Source organism: Papio anubis, chromosome 17 (genome assembly GCF_008728515.1).
Source record: "Papio anubis isolate 15944 chromosome 17, Panubis1.0, whole genome shotgun sequence".
Classification (NCBI taxonomy): domain Eukaryota; kingdom Metazoa; phylum Chordata; class Mammalia; order Primates; family Cercopithecidae; genus Papio; species Papio anubis.
In genome coordinates, this window is record NC_044992.1 from 71,794,707 (window position 1) to 71,808,649 (window position 13,943).

The 13,943-nt window shown below is 55.7% G+C and overlaps 1 protein-coding gene across 2 annotated transcripts in view; it reads left to right on the forward strand.

Annotated features, from left to right (window-relative positions):
* The window catches only part of CARD14 (caspase recruitment domain family member 14), a 33,642-nt gene that overhangs the window by 8,247 nt on the left and 11,452 nt on the right, over positions 1 to 13,943 (forward strand). For both annotated transcript variants that reach the window (XM_009191410.4, XM_021928089.2), the window contains exons 5-13: positions 3,631 to 3,798; positions 5,000 to 5,119; positions 6,023 to 6,148; positions 6,571 to 6,720; positions 7,788 to 7,904; positions 10,554 to 10,696; positions 10,898 to 10,992; positions 13,294 to 13,357; positions 13,601 to 13,793. In XM_009191410.4, coding sequence (XP_009189674.3) covers positions 3,631 to 3,798; positions 5,000 to 5,119; positions 6,023 to 6,148; positions 6,571 to 6,720; positions 7,788 to 7,904; positions 10,554 to 10,696; positions 10,898 to 10,992; positions 13,294 to 13,357; positions 13,601 to 13,793 — 1,176 coding nt within the window. The remainder of the gene's footprint in view (positions 1 to 3,630; positions 3,799 to 4,999; positions 5,120 to 6,022; positions 6,149 to 6,570; positions 6,721 to 7,787; positions 7,905 to 10,553; positions 10,697 to 10,897; positions 10,993 to 13,293; positions 13,358 to 13,600; positions 13,794 to 13,943) is intronic.

Genomic DNA, 13,943 nt, shown 5'->3' on the forward strand with positions numbered 1-13,943 from the left:
AGGCGTGAGCCCCTGCGCCAGCCAGCCCTTTGCCTTTAATCATGGCATTTGTTGTTTGTTTTTAATTTGTTACTTCTCATTTAGAAATTATTTCAAATATATATATATATATTTTTTTTTTTTTTGAGGCGGAGTCTTGCTCGGTAGCCCGGGCTGGAGTGCAGTGGCCGGATCTCAGCTCACTGCAAGCTCCGCCTCCCGGGTTTACGCCATTCTTCTGCCTCAGCCTCCCAAGTAGCTGGGACTACAGGCGCCCGCCACCTCGCCCGGCTAGTTTTTTGTATTTTAGTAGAGACGGGGTTTCACGGTGTTAGCCAGGATGGTCTCGATCTCCTGACCTCGTGATCCGCCCGTCTCGGCCTCCCAAAGTGCTGGGATTACAGGCTTGAGCCACCGCGCCCGGCCCTCAAATATATATTTTTAAATCACACAAATAAAAACAGTACAAAGAATACCCACCTACCCTTGCTTTATCATTTATACCTTTACTCTCTCATGGCCCTTTACCCCCACCAAACCCTTCAATGTCTGCTTCCTGAAAATAAGCACATAGTCCTGTATAGCCACAGTGCAGTTCTCAACTTCAGTCTTTTTGGTATGGACACCCTGTTTTTATCCAATCCTTCTATGTTCCGGTTTTATCATCTGTCCCAGTGACCCCTTCACAGCCTTCCCCCCAGCCCAGGCTCGGGCCCTGCATTCCGCCGTTCCTCTCTTTATCCTCCTTGCCTTTGTTTGGGAACAGCCCACAGCCTTTCTTTGTCTATTATGAGGTGGCCCCCTTTAAAGCCCTCACCCCTTCCCTTCAATGATAGATGGCCTCTCATTTGGGGGTTTGTCTTGTGTTTCCCACATGTAGACAGAAGCTATGTTCTTTGGCCAGGACCCTGCACAGGGGCTGCTGGCCTGACTCAGGGCATCCCCTGAGAGCTCTCGAGGTCCTGTTGCCCCTCACAGGGGATGTCACCCTCCACCACTTGCCAAGGTGCAGCCCAGTTGCTCTACTGCAGAATCGCTCTTTCTTTTCTTCCCTGCAACTGATAAGCATCTCGGGTGTGGGGCGCTGAGACCAGCACGCGCCATAGGGGACATTTCCTGGGACGTTGCTGTGGGGACTCTGGCAGGAGCTGGTCTCTACCCTGGGGGTTGTGAATAATGACCATGCCAGTGCCCCACTTTGCTGCTGCCCACGGCCTCTGCCTTCCCTTCTCCCGTGGCTGACTCTGTTCTTGGCACAGTTCATGGGTTCCTACTCTACTCTGCAGGGGTCTGACCGCTCACTGTCCTTAATGATTCTGGTCTCAAATGGACCCAGATGTGACCCATGGAGCCCTCAACCAGCTCCATGTCCTGAGACAGGTCCCTTGTTTTTGGAGCACCAACTTCTTTTTTTTTTTTTTTTTTTTTTGAGACGGAGTCTTGCTCTGTCGCCCAGGCTGGAGTGCCGTGGCCGGATCTCAGCTCACTGCAAGCTCCGCCTCCCAGGTTCACGCCATTCTCCCGCCTCAGCCTCCCGAGTAGCTGGGACTACAGGCGCCGCCACCTCGCCCGGCTAGTTTTTTGTATTTTTTTTTTTTAGTGGAGACGGGGTTTCACCGTGTTAGCCAGGATGGTCTCGATCTCCTGACCTCGTGATCCACCCGTCTCGGCCTCCCAAAGTGCTGGGATTACAGGCTTGAGCCACCGCGCCCGGCCAGGAGCACCAACTTCTTATCTGGCCTCACAAGATATTACAGGATCATCTTGTATCCGGCCTACCCCAAATCCAGGCTCAGCCCATTCTCTGAGGGCCCCACTTCCTTTTTTTTCTTTTTTTTTTTTGGTTTGTTTTTTTGAGACGGAGTCTCGCTCTGCCACCCAAGCTGGAGTGCAGTGGCGCCATCTCAGCCCACTGCAACCTCCGTCTCCCGGGTTCAATCAATTCTCCTGCCTCAGCCTCCTGAGCAGCTGGGATTATAGGCGAGCAGCACCACGCCTGGCTAATTTTTTGTATTTTTAGTATAGACGGGGTTTCACCATGTTGGCCAGGCTGGTCTCACACTCCTGACCTCAGGCGATCTGCCCACCTCAGTCTCCCAAAGTGCTGGGATTACAGGCATGAGCCACAGCGCCTGGACTCCTGTCTCCTTTTAGAGAACAAGATCTGGGCGTAGGTGTGCCCATCACTACTGGGGTGTCTGCTTCTCAGCCCTTTCAGGGAACAGAGCTAGGAAACGCACATACACGTTTGGAAATATACATATACATACGCACATACATACTTGTCTGTGTACACTCCCATACTCATATGCATGGAAGTATACATACAGTTCACATGCATACTTCGGAAATCTTGTGTTCTCACCCATACCTCTAATTCCAACCCATGCCCCACGGCTTTTTCTTGCCTTCTCCCGTTCCGTATGTGTGTGTTCCTTCCCCAGTGGGAACCCTGCTCCCAGCGTGACCAGCACATTCCACCATGCTCAGTCCTGCAGTACATCTCACATCGCTTCAGAATCGCTCTGCCCATACCACTGCCATTAACAACCCCACTCAGATGAGCACTGGATTTGGTTATAATTCACCTCCCCCCACCACCCAGTCTTGCTCAAGGCTGAGGGTTTGTAATCAAACGCCGTGTTTGTGGGTCACTGTAGCTTCGCTCTCTCTGTCCTTGTCTGTCTGTCTCTCTCTTCATTGTGGTTATGGCGTCTGTGGGAAATAGAATTCGGTTCATTTGTTCTGGTTCACTTTCAGTCTCATGTTTTCCTGTTCCCTTCCAACTCTGACTTGATTTTACTTTTGGAATCTGTAGACTGTGACGTGCCCAGCCCAGCTGGACCATTGCAGGAGCTGGGTACTTGCGAATTGAGAATGTGCTGAGTGGGTGTTGGGAGGGGGAAGTCTAGGTGGAAAGGTCCTTCTTGGCCACAGCCCAGGGGTGAACACCAGCACCCACCCTGACATACAGACTTCCTGGGCTTGCCTCATGGGAGAAGTCCTGCCTCCCCAGGGCTGCCACGCCCAGGATGGGAAGAGGCCGGACCCGTTGCTCAAGCTCCGAGTTTCTGCTGTCCAGAGGAAGGAGGCCAGCAGGACCTGGTGGGACAGTCCTGGAAGGCCAGGGCCCTGCACACAGATTGCAAATCAGTACAGGGCTTTGCTGTCTGAATAGCCCCAGTCCCACGTTCCCAGGCACATCTACCCCATCCGACCTGGCTTTCCTCTCTCTCACTTCTTACTGATTCCCATGACGCCAAATTCCCTTTATTGATGTATTTAGAAGAATATGGACAAGCAGGGAAGCCGGGGAGCATGCTGGCCATCACTGCCGGCTGCTCAGCTGTAGAGATCCAGGAGCTGGTTATCAAGGCCTCTTGGTCTATTCCTGGGACCCTAACCCTGCATGGAGTTCAACCATGGTGCCTCATCTACACAACAGAGCTGAAAGGCCTCTGTCCTCCCAGCCCCAGACGAATATTTGGGACTATTCATTAGGTGAACCCTTTTGTGGGTTTTTCAGTCTCAAGGCCGGAAGCCCCCTGAGTGTGAAAAGCATCATCAGGAGGAAGGGTGAGAAATCCACCAGCTCCTGGTCAGGGGAGAAGCTGTTTCCATCGCCCTTCCTGTCGCCTCCCCCCTGCACAGCTGTATCTACTGAGGCAGGCGCTGCAGCGAGTCAACGTGGTTTCCTCCTGCCAGCTGGAACTGCAAGAGCAGTCCCTGAGGACGGCCAGCGACCAGGAGTCCGGGGACGAGGAGCTGAACCGCCTGAAGGAGGAGAATGAGAAACTGCGCTCGCTGACTTTCAGCCTGGTAGGTTCCGGTCCCCCGGGCGGAGAGCAGCCTCCTGCCTTGGGGGCTTGGCCCCAGGCTGTGGGGTTTCTGGCAGATGGTTTAATTAAGGGGAGGCGAAGGACAGGAGGTGAAATTCGGTGACTCTTCTCACCCACTTTCTCTTTACCTCCTTCCTTCCTGCTGTTCCCCAGACCCCAAAATTGGCACAATTAAAAGCTGCTGGAACCAGTATTAAAAGCTGGAACTGGGCACAGTGGCTCTTTCCTGTAATCCCAGCACTTGGGAGGCCGAGATGGGCGGATAGCTTGAGCTCAGGAGTTCAAGACCAGCCTGGGCCACGTGGCGAGACCCCATCTCTACAAAAAATACAAGAAGTAGCCGGGCATGGTGGTGCACACCTGTGGTCCCAGCTACTCAGGAGGCTGAGATGGGAGGATCGCTTGACCCTGATAGTTTCAGGCTGCAGGGAGCTGAGATCACGGCACTGCACTCCAGCCTGGGCGACAGAGGGAGACCCTGTTTCAAACAAATGAAAACGAAAGCCGCTGGAGGTGCATCACAATGCCCCACTCGGTGGGTTTACTGCAGCCACTGTGTTTTGGAGGGGACTTGGCCAATTGTAAAACATGGGATTCGTGTTAAAGATGGGGAAAGAAACCTTTCTGCCTGGAAAGATTCCGCCCTCTGGGCCTCATGTGCACGGGAGAGAGGGCGGTTCTGAAGCAGAGCAGTGAGTGAGCAATGACCCTCGGCTTCTCCTCCTCGCCCCTCTCAGTAGATTAGTATTGAGATATTCCTTCCACAAGCATTCACTGGGCCTGGGGCACCGGCCCTCCTGCAGCCTGGATTGTGTCCCTGTTTATTAGCTGCTTCCTGGGAAGTGAGTGTCAGAGGGAACAACCCGTCTGCTGGTTTCTCCCTCGCCGCGGAACTGCCGGGAGATCTGCTGAAGGAGAAGGCTGACCTGGTAAAGGGAGGAATCGGTGTCCTGAGAGGTCGCCAGCTTCCTGCGTTCCTTTCTCCTTGGACGTGAATGTGCACGTTTTCCAGGCGTGGTGGGTGGCTCTTCCGTGGCTTCTCCCCACCCAGTGTACAGCAGTAAGACTGTGTCCGTCCACACACCTGACCGTGAAGTTGCCGCCGTCTCCTTGGGATTCTGCTTGCCTAGGGCAGGCCTCTGGGGAAGCCAGCACCCCAAAATGACCTCTCTCTGCCCCAGGCGGAGAAGGACATTCTGGAGCAGAGCCTGGACGAGGCGCGGGGGAGCCGACAGGAGCTGGTGGAGCGCATCCACTCACTGCGGGAGCGGGCCGTGGCCGCTGAGAGGCAGCGAGAGCAGGTGCCGTGTGACCCCTTCCTCTCCTGTGACCCTCCTGGGGCTGGTCTCGGGGGCGCGGACAGGTCCGTGGGGAAGCCAGATTCCTTCATCCACACCGAGCTCACATAATTTTGCTGAACGAAACGGTCGACCTGCTTTGTCAGCGCCACCCTGAGCTCCGACTCACACCCCACAGCTAAGACCATGGTCAGGCAGATGCGTGATTCAAACACAGGGGATTTCAGGGCCCAGGGCCCCAGGGAGAGCCAGGGACTTAGGTGAGGAGGGAACGGGGAGGAAAGGAGACGGTGGAAGAGAAGAGGACAGGGAGGGGGAATTTTTTTTTGGGACATTAAAAAAGCAAAACACAACTATGCATGTAACATCCACTCATTGTTTTAATTCAGATATAAACAGCCTAAGCAACTGTCTTGATGTGCCTCGAAATCTAGCACTTAAGAGACGAGTGACGCCAGGCACGGTGGCCCACACGTATAATCAGCACTTTGGGAGGCCGAGGCAGGCAGATCACTTGAGGCCAGGGGTTCAAGACCAGCCTGGCCAATATAGTGAGACCCTGTCTCTACTAAAAATACAAAAATTAGCTGTATTTTTTTTAGTAGAGGGCCTGGTGGTGTGTGCCTGTAATCCCAGCTACTAGGGAGGCAAAGGTACGAGAATCGCTTGAACCGTGGAAGCAGAGGTTGCAGTGAGCTGAGATCATGCTGCTGCACTCTAGCCTTGGCATTGCAGCAAGTCTCCGTCTCAAAAAAAAAAAAAAAAAAAGAGAGACGAGTGAGAATTGACCTTATTTCATCCCTAGAACTACCTCCCTCCCTCCACCCCTGGGCTCCCCGACCCCCTCCTCAGCTCAGACCCTCAGAGCTGCTGAGCTCCACAGGCCATGTGTCCCACTCTGTCCAGTACTGGGAAGAGAAGGAACAGACCCTGCTGCAGTTCCAGAAGAGTAAGATGGCCTGCCAGCTCTACAGGGAGAAGGTGAACGCGCTGCAGGCCCAGGTGTGCGAGCTGCAGAAGGAGCGAGACCAGGTACCTAAGAGGCCAGGCCCACCCCGCCACCCAGTGCTTGCTTCCCCAGGTGAGGGCTGGTTCCGGGGACAGTCTCATAGCTCCCTGTCCTCGATGGCAGCTGGTCCCAGATTTCAGGGTCTCTTTCCTTGGTCCACATGACGTTTCCTCACTCCCCCATGCCTATTGTCCATACGCTGTCTCTATCGTCCTTGTTGCTTTTATTCTTGGCACATGACCCTGAGAAAGTGCACCCCAAATATTGGGTTTTGTTGAAACTGCACACGTGAACATGAATTGAAATGAATCCTAAGTTTGCACAACTCAGCGTGGGCCATTTAGTGGATTCAGATGAGCATGGGCTAGAAACAGGGCTCTCCTTCTCTAGCTGAGGCTCCCCCGTGGTGATGGCTTGGCCTCCTTACTCCCGTCTTGGCCCACAGGCATACTCCGCAAGGGACAGTGCTCAGAGAGAGATTTCACAGAGCCTGGTGGAGAAGGACTCCCTCCGCAGGCAGGTGTTCGAGCTGACGGACCAGGTCTGTGAGCTGCGCACACAGCTCCGCCAGCTGCAGGCAGAGCCTCCGGGTGTGGTGAGTGCTCCCGGCTGACCCGAGCTGGAGGCCAGGCAGGGGACAGAGCTGGGCCCCAGGGTGGCCCAGGGAGGCACCGGGAGGACAGGCAGGGTCCCAGGCTGGGCCACACGCTGCACCTGCAGAGACAGCCCAGTGTCACTGTGTTGACCGACACACCGGCTACCACGCGAGACGGCCCAGTGTCACTGTGTTGACCCACACACCGGCTCCCACACGTGAATGGTGCTGTGCAACCTTGAAGGTGCCCGGTAGACAAGTAGAGTCTGCTTCCGTATCATAGAACGGGGAGCTTAGCGGAAGGTTCTGGAACCTGTCGAGTGTGGTGATGGATGTGGCAGGTGGCGTTGGAAGCTGTCCACAGGCAGCCATTTGCAGTGTAGATGCTGTGTTCCTGAAATGCTTAAAAGCCCAGCGTCTGAGAGCGGAAAGACAGACCTGCCTGTAACAGAGGGAGCATGTTCCCAGACAGCCAGGATTCTTAGAAAGCCTCCGCTCTGGGCTGGCAGGTAGCTCCAGCTCCAGCCCCCAGGGAGGCACAGGAGCTCCTCCCTCCGCATGCAGAATCCACCCGGCCCTTCCTGCCTCACCCCTACACGGCCAGCGTCCCACGTCCCACATTGATGGTGAAAACACACGTGTGCACGCAGAGAAAAACCCTGAGGCGGACGCCAGCGCGCAGGCTGCGCTCATTCTGAGCGTGAGATGACGGGTGGATTTTATTTTCTTCTCTAACTGGTTCTGCTTCCCTACCTCCAGTTTTCTCTGTGTGTGTGTGTGTGTTATATATTATTCGTAGAACTGGTACATCACACATATTCTAAAAGAAATGAAATGCTGTGTGTCCAACTGGTTTATTTCAGTCTCGTTGATTGGCAGCGCCTGTGATCCTGTGACGCTGGGGTCCCGGGCTCAGAGGACAGGGACATGATTGTTTTCTCCGGAAGCTGACGAGAGGAAACTGCTGGGGAGGGTGGAACGGGTGGTGCTGACCCGGTAGAAACCCCCCGGGCCTCGAACGGGAGCCTTTCCTGAATTAACCAGCCTGTTTGGCCTGTCTTTGGCAGCTCAAGCAGGAAGCCAGGACCAGGGAGCCCTGTCCACGGGAGAAGCAGCGGCTGGTGCGGATGCACGCCATCCGCCCCAGAGGCGACAGCAATGGCAGCCTCGTCAGCTCCACGGAGGTACGGCCGCTCCTCCCACCTCCCTCACTGCTTTGACCCTCTGGGCCAGCCCAGGGGCTCCTCTGTCAGGACAAAAGTGGGCCTCCTTCCACCCTGTCCCCACAGGGAAGAGGTTGGTGCGATTGTGAGAGTTTATTTCATTTTTTGAGACAGAGTCTGCTCTGTCACCCAGGCTGGAGTGCAGTGATGTGATTTCGGCTCACTGCAACCACCACCTCCCAGGTTCAAGCGATTCTCTTGCCTCAGCCACCCAAGTAGCTGGGATTACAGACACCCGCCACCATGTCCAGCTAATTTTTGTATTTTTAGTAGAGATGGGGTTTCAACATATTGGCCAGGCTGGTCTTGAACTCCTGACCTCAAATGATCTGCCGGCTTCAGCCTCCCAAAGTGCTGAGACTACAGGCATGAGCCACTGCACCTGGCCCTATTGCGAGACTTTTAAACATCAGAGGTTGATTCTGTCACAGTCCTGGAGGCCAGAAGTCCAAAGTCAAAGTGCTGACAGGGTACCTGTCTGAAAATCCTGTTCCCAAAGGTCGTCACTTTCACAATTTGCAGGGTGGACATGAGTTTCCAGGGAACCCGATTCAACCTGGTATAGACGGTCCCCAGACATGAATTTCCAGGGGACCCGATTCAACCTGGTACAGACGGTTCCCAGACATGAGTTTCCAAGCGACCCGATTTAACCTGGCACAGACAGTTCCCAGACATGAGTTTCCAAGGGATCCAATTCAACCTGGCACAGATGGTCCCCGGACATGAGTTTCCAGGGGACCCGATTCAACCTGGTACAGACAGTTCCCAGGATGCCAGCCTCACTGTGGTTTCTGGAGCCTCAGGTCCCTGGCATCTGCCCTCACCCTTTGGCAAAGTAAAGAGGTGGTCCCACCACAGTGGGCATGTGGCATGAGGATGCCGGGGTCAAAGCCCCAGTGCTGCAGGATGCCGGGAGCCGGGAGGGAGGGAGAGAGGATGCTGGGGTCAAAGCCCCAGTGCCGCAGGATGCCGGGAGCTGGGAGGGAGGGAGGGTGAGAAGCAGGTGAGCCTGACATCCCTTTGCCATGCCTTGGGGTGGACCTGGTGTTTCCTTCCTGGACCATCCCAGCAGCACCCCAAGAGCATCAGGCCCAGGCTCACTTGCCCCCTGGCCACTCAAAGAGTCAGGGGAGGCCGGGATCTTCCCCAGAACACTGAGTGCACACAAGGGGAAGATGTCCCTGTCGGTGCTGGGACTCCCTGGGCCAGAGCAGTCCAAACCCTCAACTGAATCGACTCTCGCATCTGCCTTAATGCCCCCCGTGCCCCCCATTCCCCACAGGACAGAGTCCAGCCATGTTTCCCTTCCCTGGGGGTGGGTCGGGTCGGGGAGGGAAGGGAAGGGACCTCAGGTGCTCAGAACTGGCTCCCAGCAGCTCTGCTCACCAGGACACACCGTCCTCATTCACCGACCTCGTGGGTGACTGACCAATCAGCTCCCCTCCAGCCACGCTGCTCCTGCCCCGGCTTTCTAATCTGGCCGCTCTAGGGGGACTGCCTCCTACAGCCTGGGCTCTCTGTGTGCCACTGCTCTGTTGCTCTCTCTGCCTGGAATGTGCCCCCAACACACACACTCCACCTCACTCCTCTGTGCCACTTTCTCCAAAGAGTCCGCCCTGGCCTCCCTGCCCTGCCCATGTTGCCCACAGCCCTGGAATGCCTCACTCCACCTCACTGGTCCATGGGTGCCCATTGGTTCCCCCACACCAAGGATGGTGCCTGTCCTCAGTTGTACATCTGACACCATCAAAGGACCTGGCACATAGTAGCTGCTCCAGGAATACTTATTGGTGAAAGAAGGGGCTGGATTCAGACCTACCCCACACACCTGGTGGCCTCAGTGCCTCGCATGTCACATTCGTCAGTGTGCATTCTGAATGCAGCCTGCCCTCCCTAGCCGCTAACTCAACCTCTCTGGGCCTCAGTTGCTTTGTGCATTAGTTTGTTCTCATGCTGATAGTAAAGACATACCCAAGATTGGGTAATTTATAAAGAAAGAAGTTTAATTGACTCACAGTTCAGCATGACTGGAGAGGCCTCAGGAAACTTACAGTCACGGCAGAAAGCACCTCTTCGCAGAGCGGCAGGAGAGAGAATGAGTGCTCAGCAAAGGGGGAAGCCCTTTATAAAACCATCAGATCTTGTGAGAACTCACTCACTATCACGAGAACGACATGGGAGAACCGGACCCCATAATTCAGTTATCTCCACCTGGTCCCACCCTTGACATGAGGGAATTATTACAATTCAAGGTGAGATTTGGGTGGGAACACATGGCCAAACTACATCAGTTTACATGTCAAATGGGACAGCAGCGCCACCTTACAGATTTATCCTGAGAACTAAGCCAAGCAGCTAATAGCACGTGACCCCAGTGTCTGGCATACAGCAGGTGCTCAGTGCATGTGACCCCAGTGTCTGGCATACAGCAGGCGCTCAGTGCATGTGACCCCATGTCACATGGGGTCACATTTCCTTCCCCTCCTGCTGCCTCATCTCCACTCAGTTCTCACTGTGGCTCACTCTCTCTATACCGTGGGGGAGCAAGGGAGGAGTCTCGGGGTGTCCTCGTGCGTGCCCCACTGACCTCTGCTCTCCCTCCTCCAGTCTCAGCTCTGGTCGGACCTGAGCAACACATCCAGCCGCGAGCTGGCGGACAGCTTCCGCTCCAGCAGCCCCGCGCCCCCCAGCCAGCAGTCCCTGTACAAGCGGGTGGCCGAGGACTTCGGGGAAGAACCCTGGTCTTTCAGGTAGAGCACATGTGGCACTGGGGTCCTTCCTGGCAACTCACCAGAGACACCAACCTAGACCTCAGGGCATCTGGGTGTTGCAGGCAGCAGCTCCTGCCCTCAAAGCGGAGCTGGCAGGTGCTGGGGGCCAGTGCTTGGGGCGTGGGGACTCAGAGGGAGCAGGTGATGTAGTTTGAGCCTGCTGCTGCTTGTGCTTTGCAGCAGCTGCCTGGAAATCCTGGAGGGAGACCCAGGAGCCCCGCCGGGAGCTAAGGCAGGCGACCCACACCAGGATGATGAGCTCCTAGACAGGGCAGGTGAGTGTGCCCAACCCTGAACCTTCACAGCAGCCCACCTCCCCTGGGCAGAGCAGGGAGCGGATGAGAAGCCCGGGGCCTCTCTCCAGGGAAAGAGCAGATAGAAACACAGCTCAGCTTCTGCCCTGGGCCTTGACCTTGGCCTCGACCTTGCACTTTGGGAAAGTCCCGCCTGCCAGCCAGCATAAGCCAAAGGCCAGCTGCGCTCTGTTTGCTGGCGTCCTTGTGTTTTCCCCTAGAGCCAGGGAAGTTGTGTTTGATCCACGCCCCGCTCAGCACCCAGCCCCCTGCTCTGATCTGCAACGCTTGGGCTTCCCAGTGGTTTCAGACGGCAGCAGGCAGGGTCGCTTAGTGGTGCCAGGCTGAGGCCAGGCACAGCGTGACATCTACCTGAAGGGAGCATCTCTCCTCTGAGGCGGTGGCCCTAAGGCCTTGTGCTTCTCTTGTGGCTCATTTCTGTTTGTGATTGGACCAGCCCTCTCTCCTTCCAAAGTCCATGGGCCCATCACGGGTGGGTGCCTTCGCCTTTCCACCTCAGCGCAACTGGCTCCCAGCCTTTGGCCTTGCACACAGTAGGTGCTTTGCTCCCCATCTGGAATTCACCTCATGGCCACCAGGGGGCGCAAGTGCCCCGCGCTGCCCAGGTGCCTCCTGTGGGTCGCACGACCAGAAACCGTCATCTCTGGGGACTCATACAGGTTTTTATGTATAACAGCGATAAATTGACAGAGTCCACCCAAGGCATATCTAAATTAGATGTGAGATGAGAAGGGAGAGCTTATTCGTCTGTATTTTTCCTTGGTGAGGATTCTGCGTAATGCTCTGGTTGCATATACTTTTAGTGGAATTGACCTCAAATACATCCAGAGTACACACCTCATTTCATTGGCTTTGAATGTGATCCCAGTGGGTTTTTGCCTGTGAGCCAGGCCTAGGGAACTCTTAGGTCTGTGCTGGCCCTGGTTCTCCTGTGTGGTTCACAGAGTGAGACTTGCAGCCGTGGACCCTGGCAGGCTGCTCCCTGGCTCGGGTGCTCACAGGCTGTACAGGAAAATGCTAGAGCTTGGGAGACCCTGGGGAGCCTCTAGTCCTAGGATTGACAACTCAGAGACCTGCCACGACCAGCTGGGAAGCAGAGAGGTCTGGGGTAAGGAGCAGGCAGCCGCTGGCCAGTGCCAGTCATTGCTGCCCCACAGAAATGCAGGCCAGCGTGGAAATGCAGGGAAGTACAGTAGTGCAGGTCTGCATAGAAATGCAGGTCCATGTTTGGGAGTCCGAGGTGGGTGGATCACGAGGTCAAGAGATCGAGACCATCCTGGCCAACACGGTGAAACCTCGTCTCTACTAAAAATACAAAAGTTACCTGGGAGTGGTGGTGCACACCCGTAGTTCCAGCTACTCGGGAGGCCGAGGCAGGAGAATCACTCGAACCTGGGAGGTGGAGGTTGTAGTGAGCCAAGATCGCGCCACTACACTCCAGCCTGGCAACAGAGCAAGACTCCGTCTCAACAACACTAACAACAACAAAAGAAATGCAGATCCATGTAGAAAGGCAGGCCAGGGCTGGGCGCAGTGGCTCCCACCTGTAATCCCAGCACTTTGGGAGGCCAAAGCAGGTGGATCACGAGGTCAGGAGTTCAAGACCAGCCTGGTCAACATGGTGAAATCCTGTCTCTACTAAAAATACGAAAATTATTCGGGTGTGGTGGTGCATGCCTGTAGTCCCAGCTACTCAGGAGGCTGAGGCAGAAGAATTGCTTGAACCCGGGAGGTGGAGGTTGCAGTGAGCTGAGATCACGCCGCTGTTCTCCAGCCTGGGGGACAGAGCGAGACTCTGTCTCAAAAAAAAAAAAAAAAGAAAGAAAGGCAGGCCAGTGCAGGCCCATGCAGACATGGAGGTCAGTGCAGTAATGCAGGCCAGTCCTGAAATGCAGGTCCACACAGAAATACAGGTCAGTGCAGAAATGCAGCAGATATTTTTTCAAGTGAAGCCAGAAATCCAGATTTTAGGTGAAATCTTCCTGTCTTTCAAATGTTGGCAACTCATTCAAATATCACAAAATAGCATGTGGTGCTCAGACCTTCCCAGTTGCAGCTCCTCACTAGTTACAGTGATTTTAGGAAAGATGAAATCAGCATCCAAGCATTGAGGAAGGGGTGGAGGAAGAGAAAGTTCAGCCTCAGCACAGAGGATGGAACAGGCAGGGGGTGCCTGAGGCTGAGGGAGAAGGGGCTGAGGTTACAGGAAGCCCCATCAGCAATGGGGTGACCAAGATCTGTGAGCTCTTGGCTTCCTCCCAGACCTTCCCCAGCTGGAAAGCAGCCTGCAGCCATTCTCGCCTGGAAGCCTTGATGTCTCGGAGAGGTGAGCAGCAGGGGGAGAGGTGAGCAGCAGGGGGGAACCCTCCGAGGCTGGCTGGGGAACCAGGGCCGGGGGTGGCAGAGCAGAGGGTGAGTGTCCTATCACCACTGGGAGGTGAAGCACATGGGGCCATGGAGGGGGAGGAGAATTCCAGAACACTGGGGCCAGAGGGAAGCAATGGGGAGGTGGCCTTGCCGGCTCTCCTACTCTGGGCAGTGCACAAGCCGGTCATCTCCCGGCCTGCAGCGGCGTCCTCATGCGGCGGAGGCCAGCCCGCAGGATCCTGAGCCAGGTCACGGTGCTGGCGTTCCAGGGGGATGCGTTGCTGGAGCAGATCGGTGTCATCGGCGGGAACCTCACGGGCATCTTCATCCACCGGGTCACCCCGGGCTCGGCGGCGGATCAGATGGCCTTGCGCCCGGGCACCCAGATCGTGATGGTGAGTCGCGCGAGGTCCCTCCTGTCCCCCGGGCTCTTCATGGGGGCAGCAGCAGTGGGTGGGGTGACCCAGACAGACTTCAGATCCCCCAGACCATGCAGATCCACTCTGGGCTAGGCCCCTGCTCTTTCCTGGGCTGATGTAAAGCGT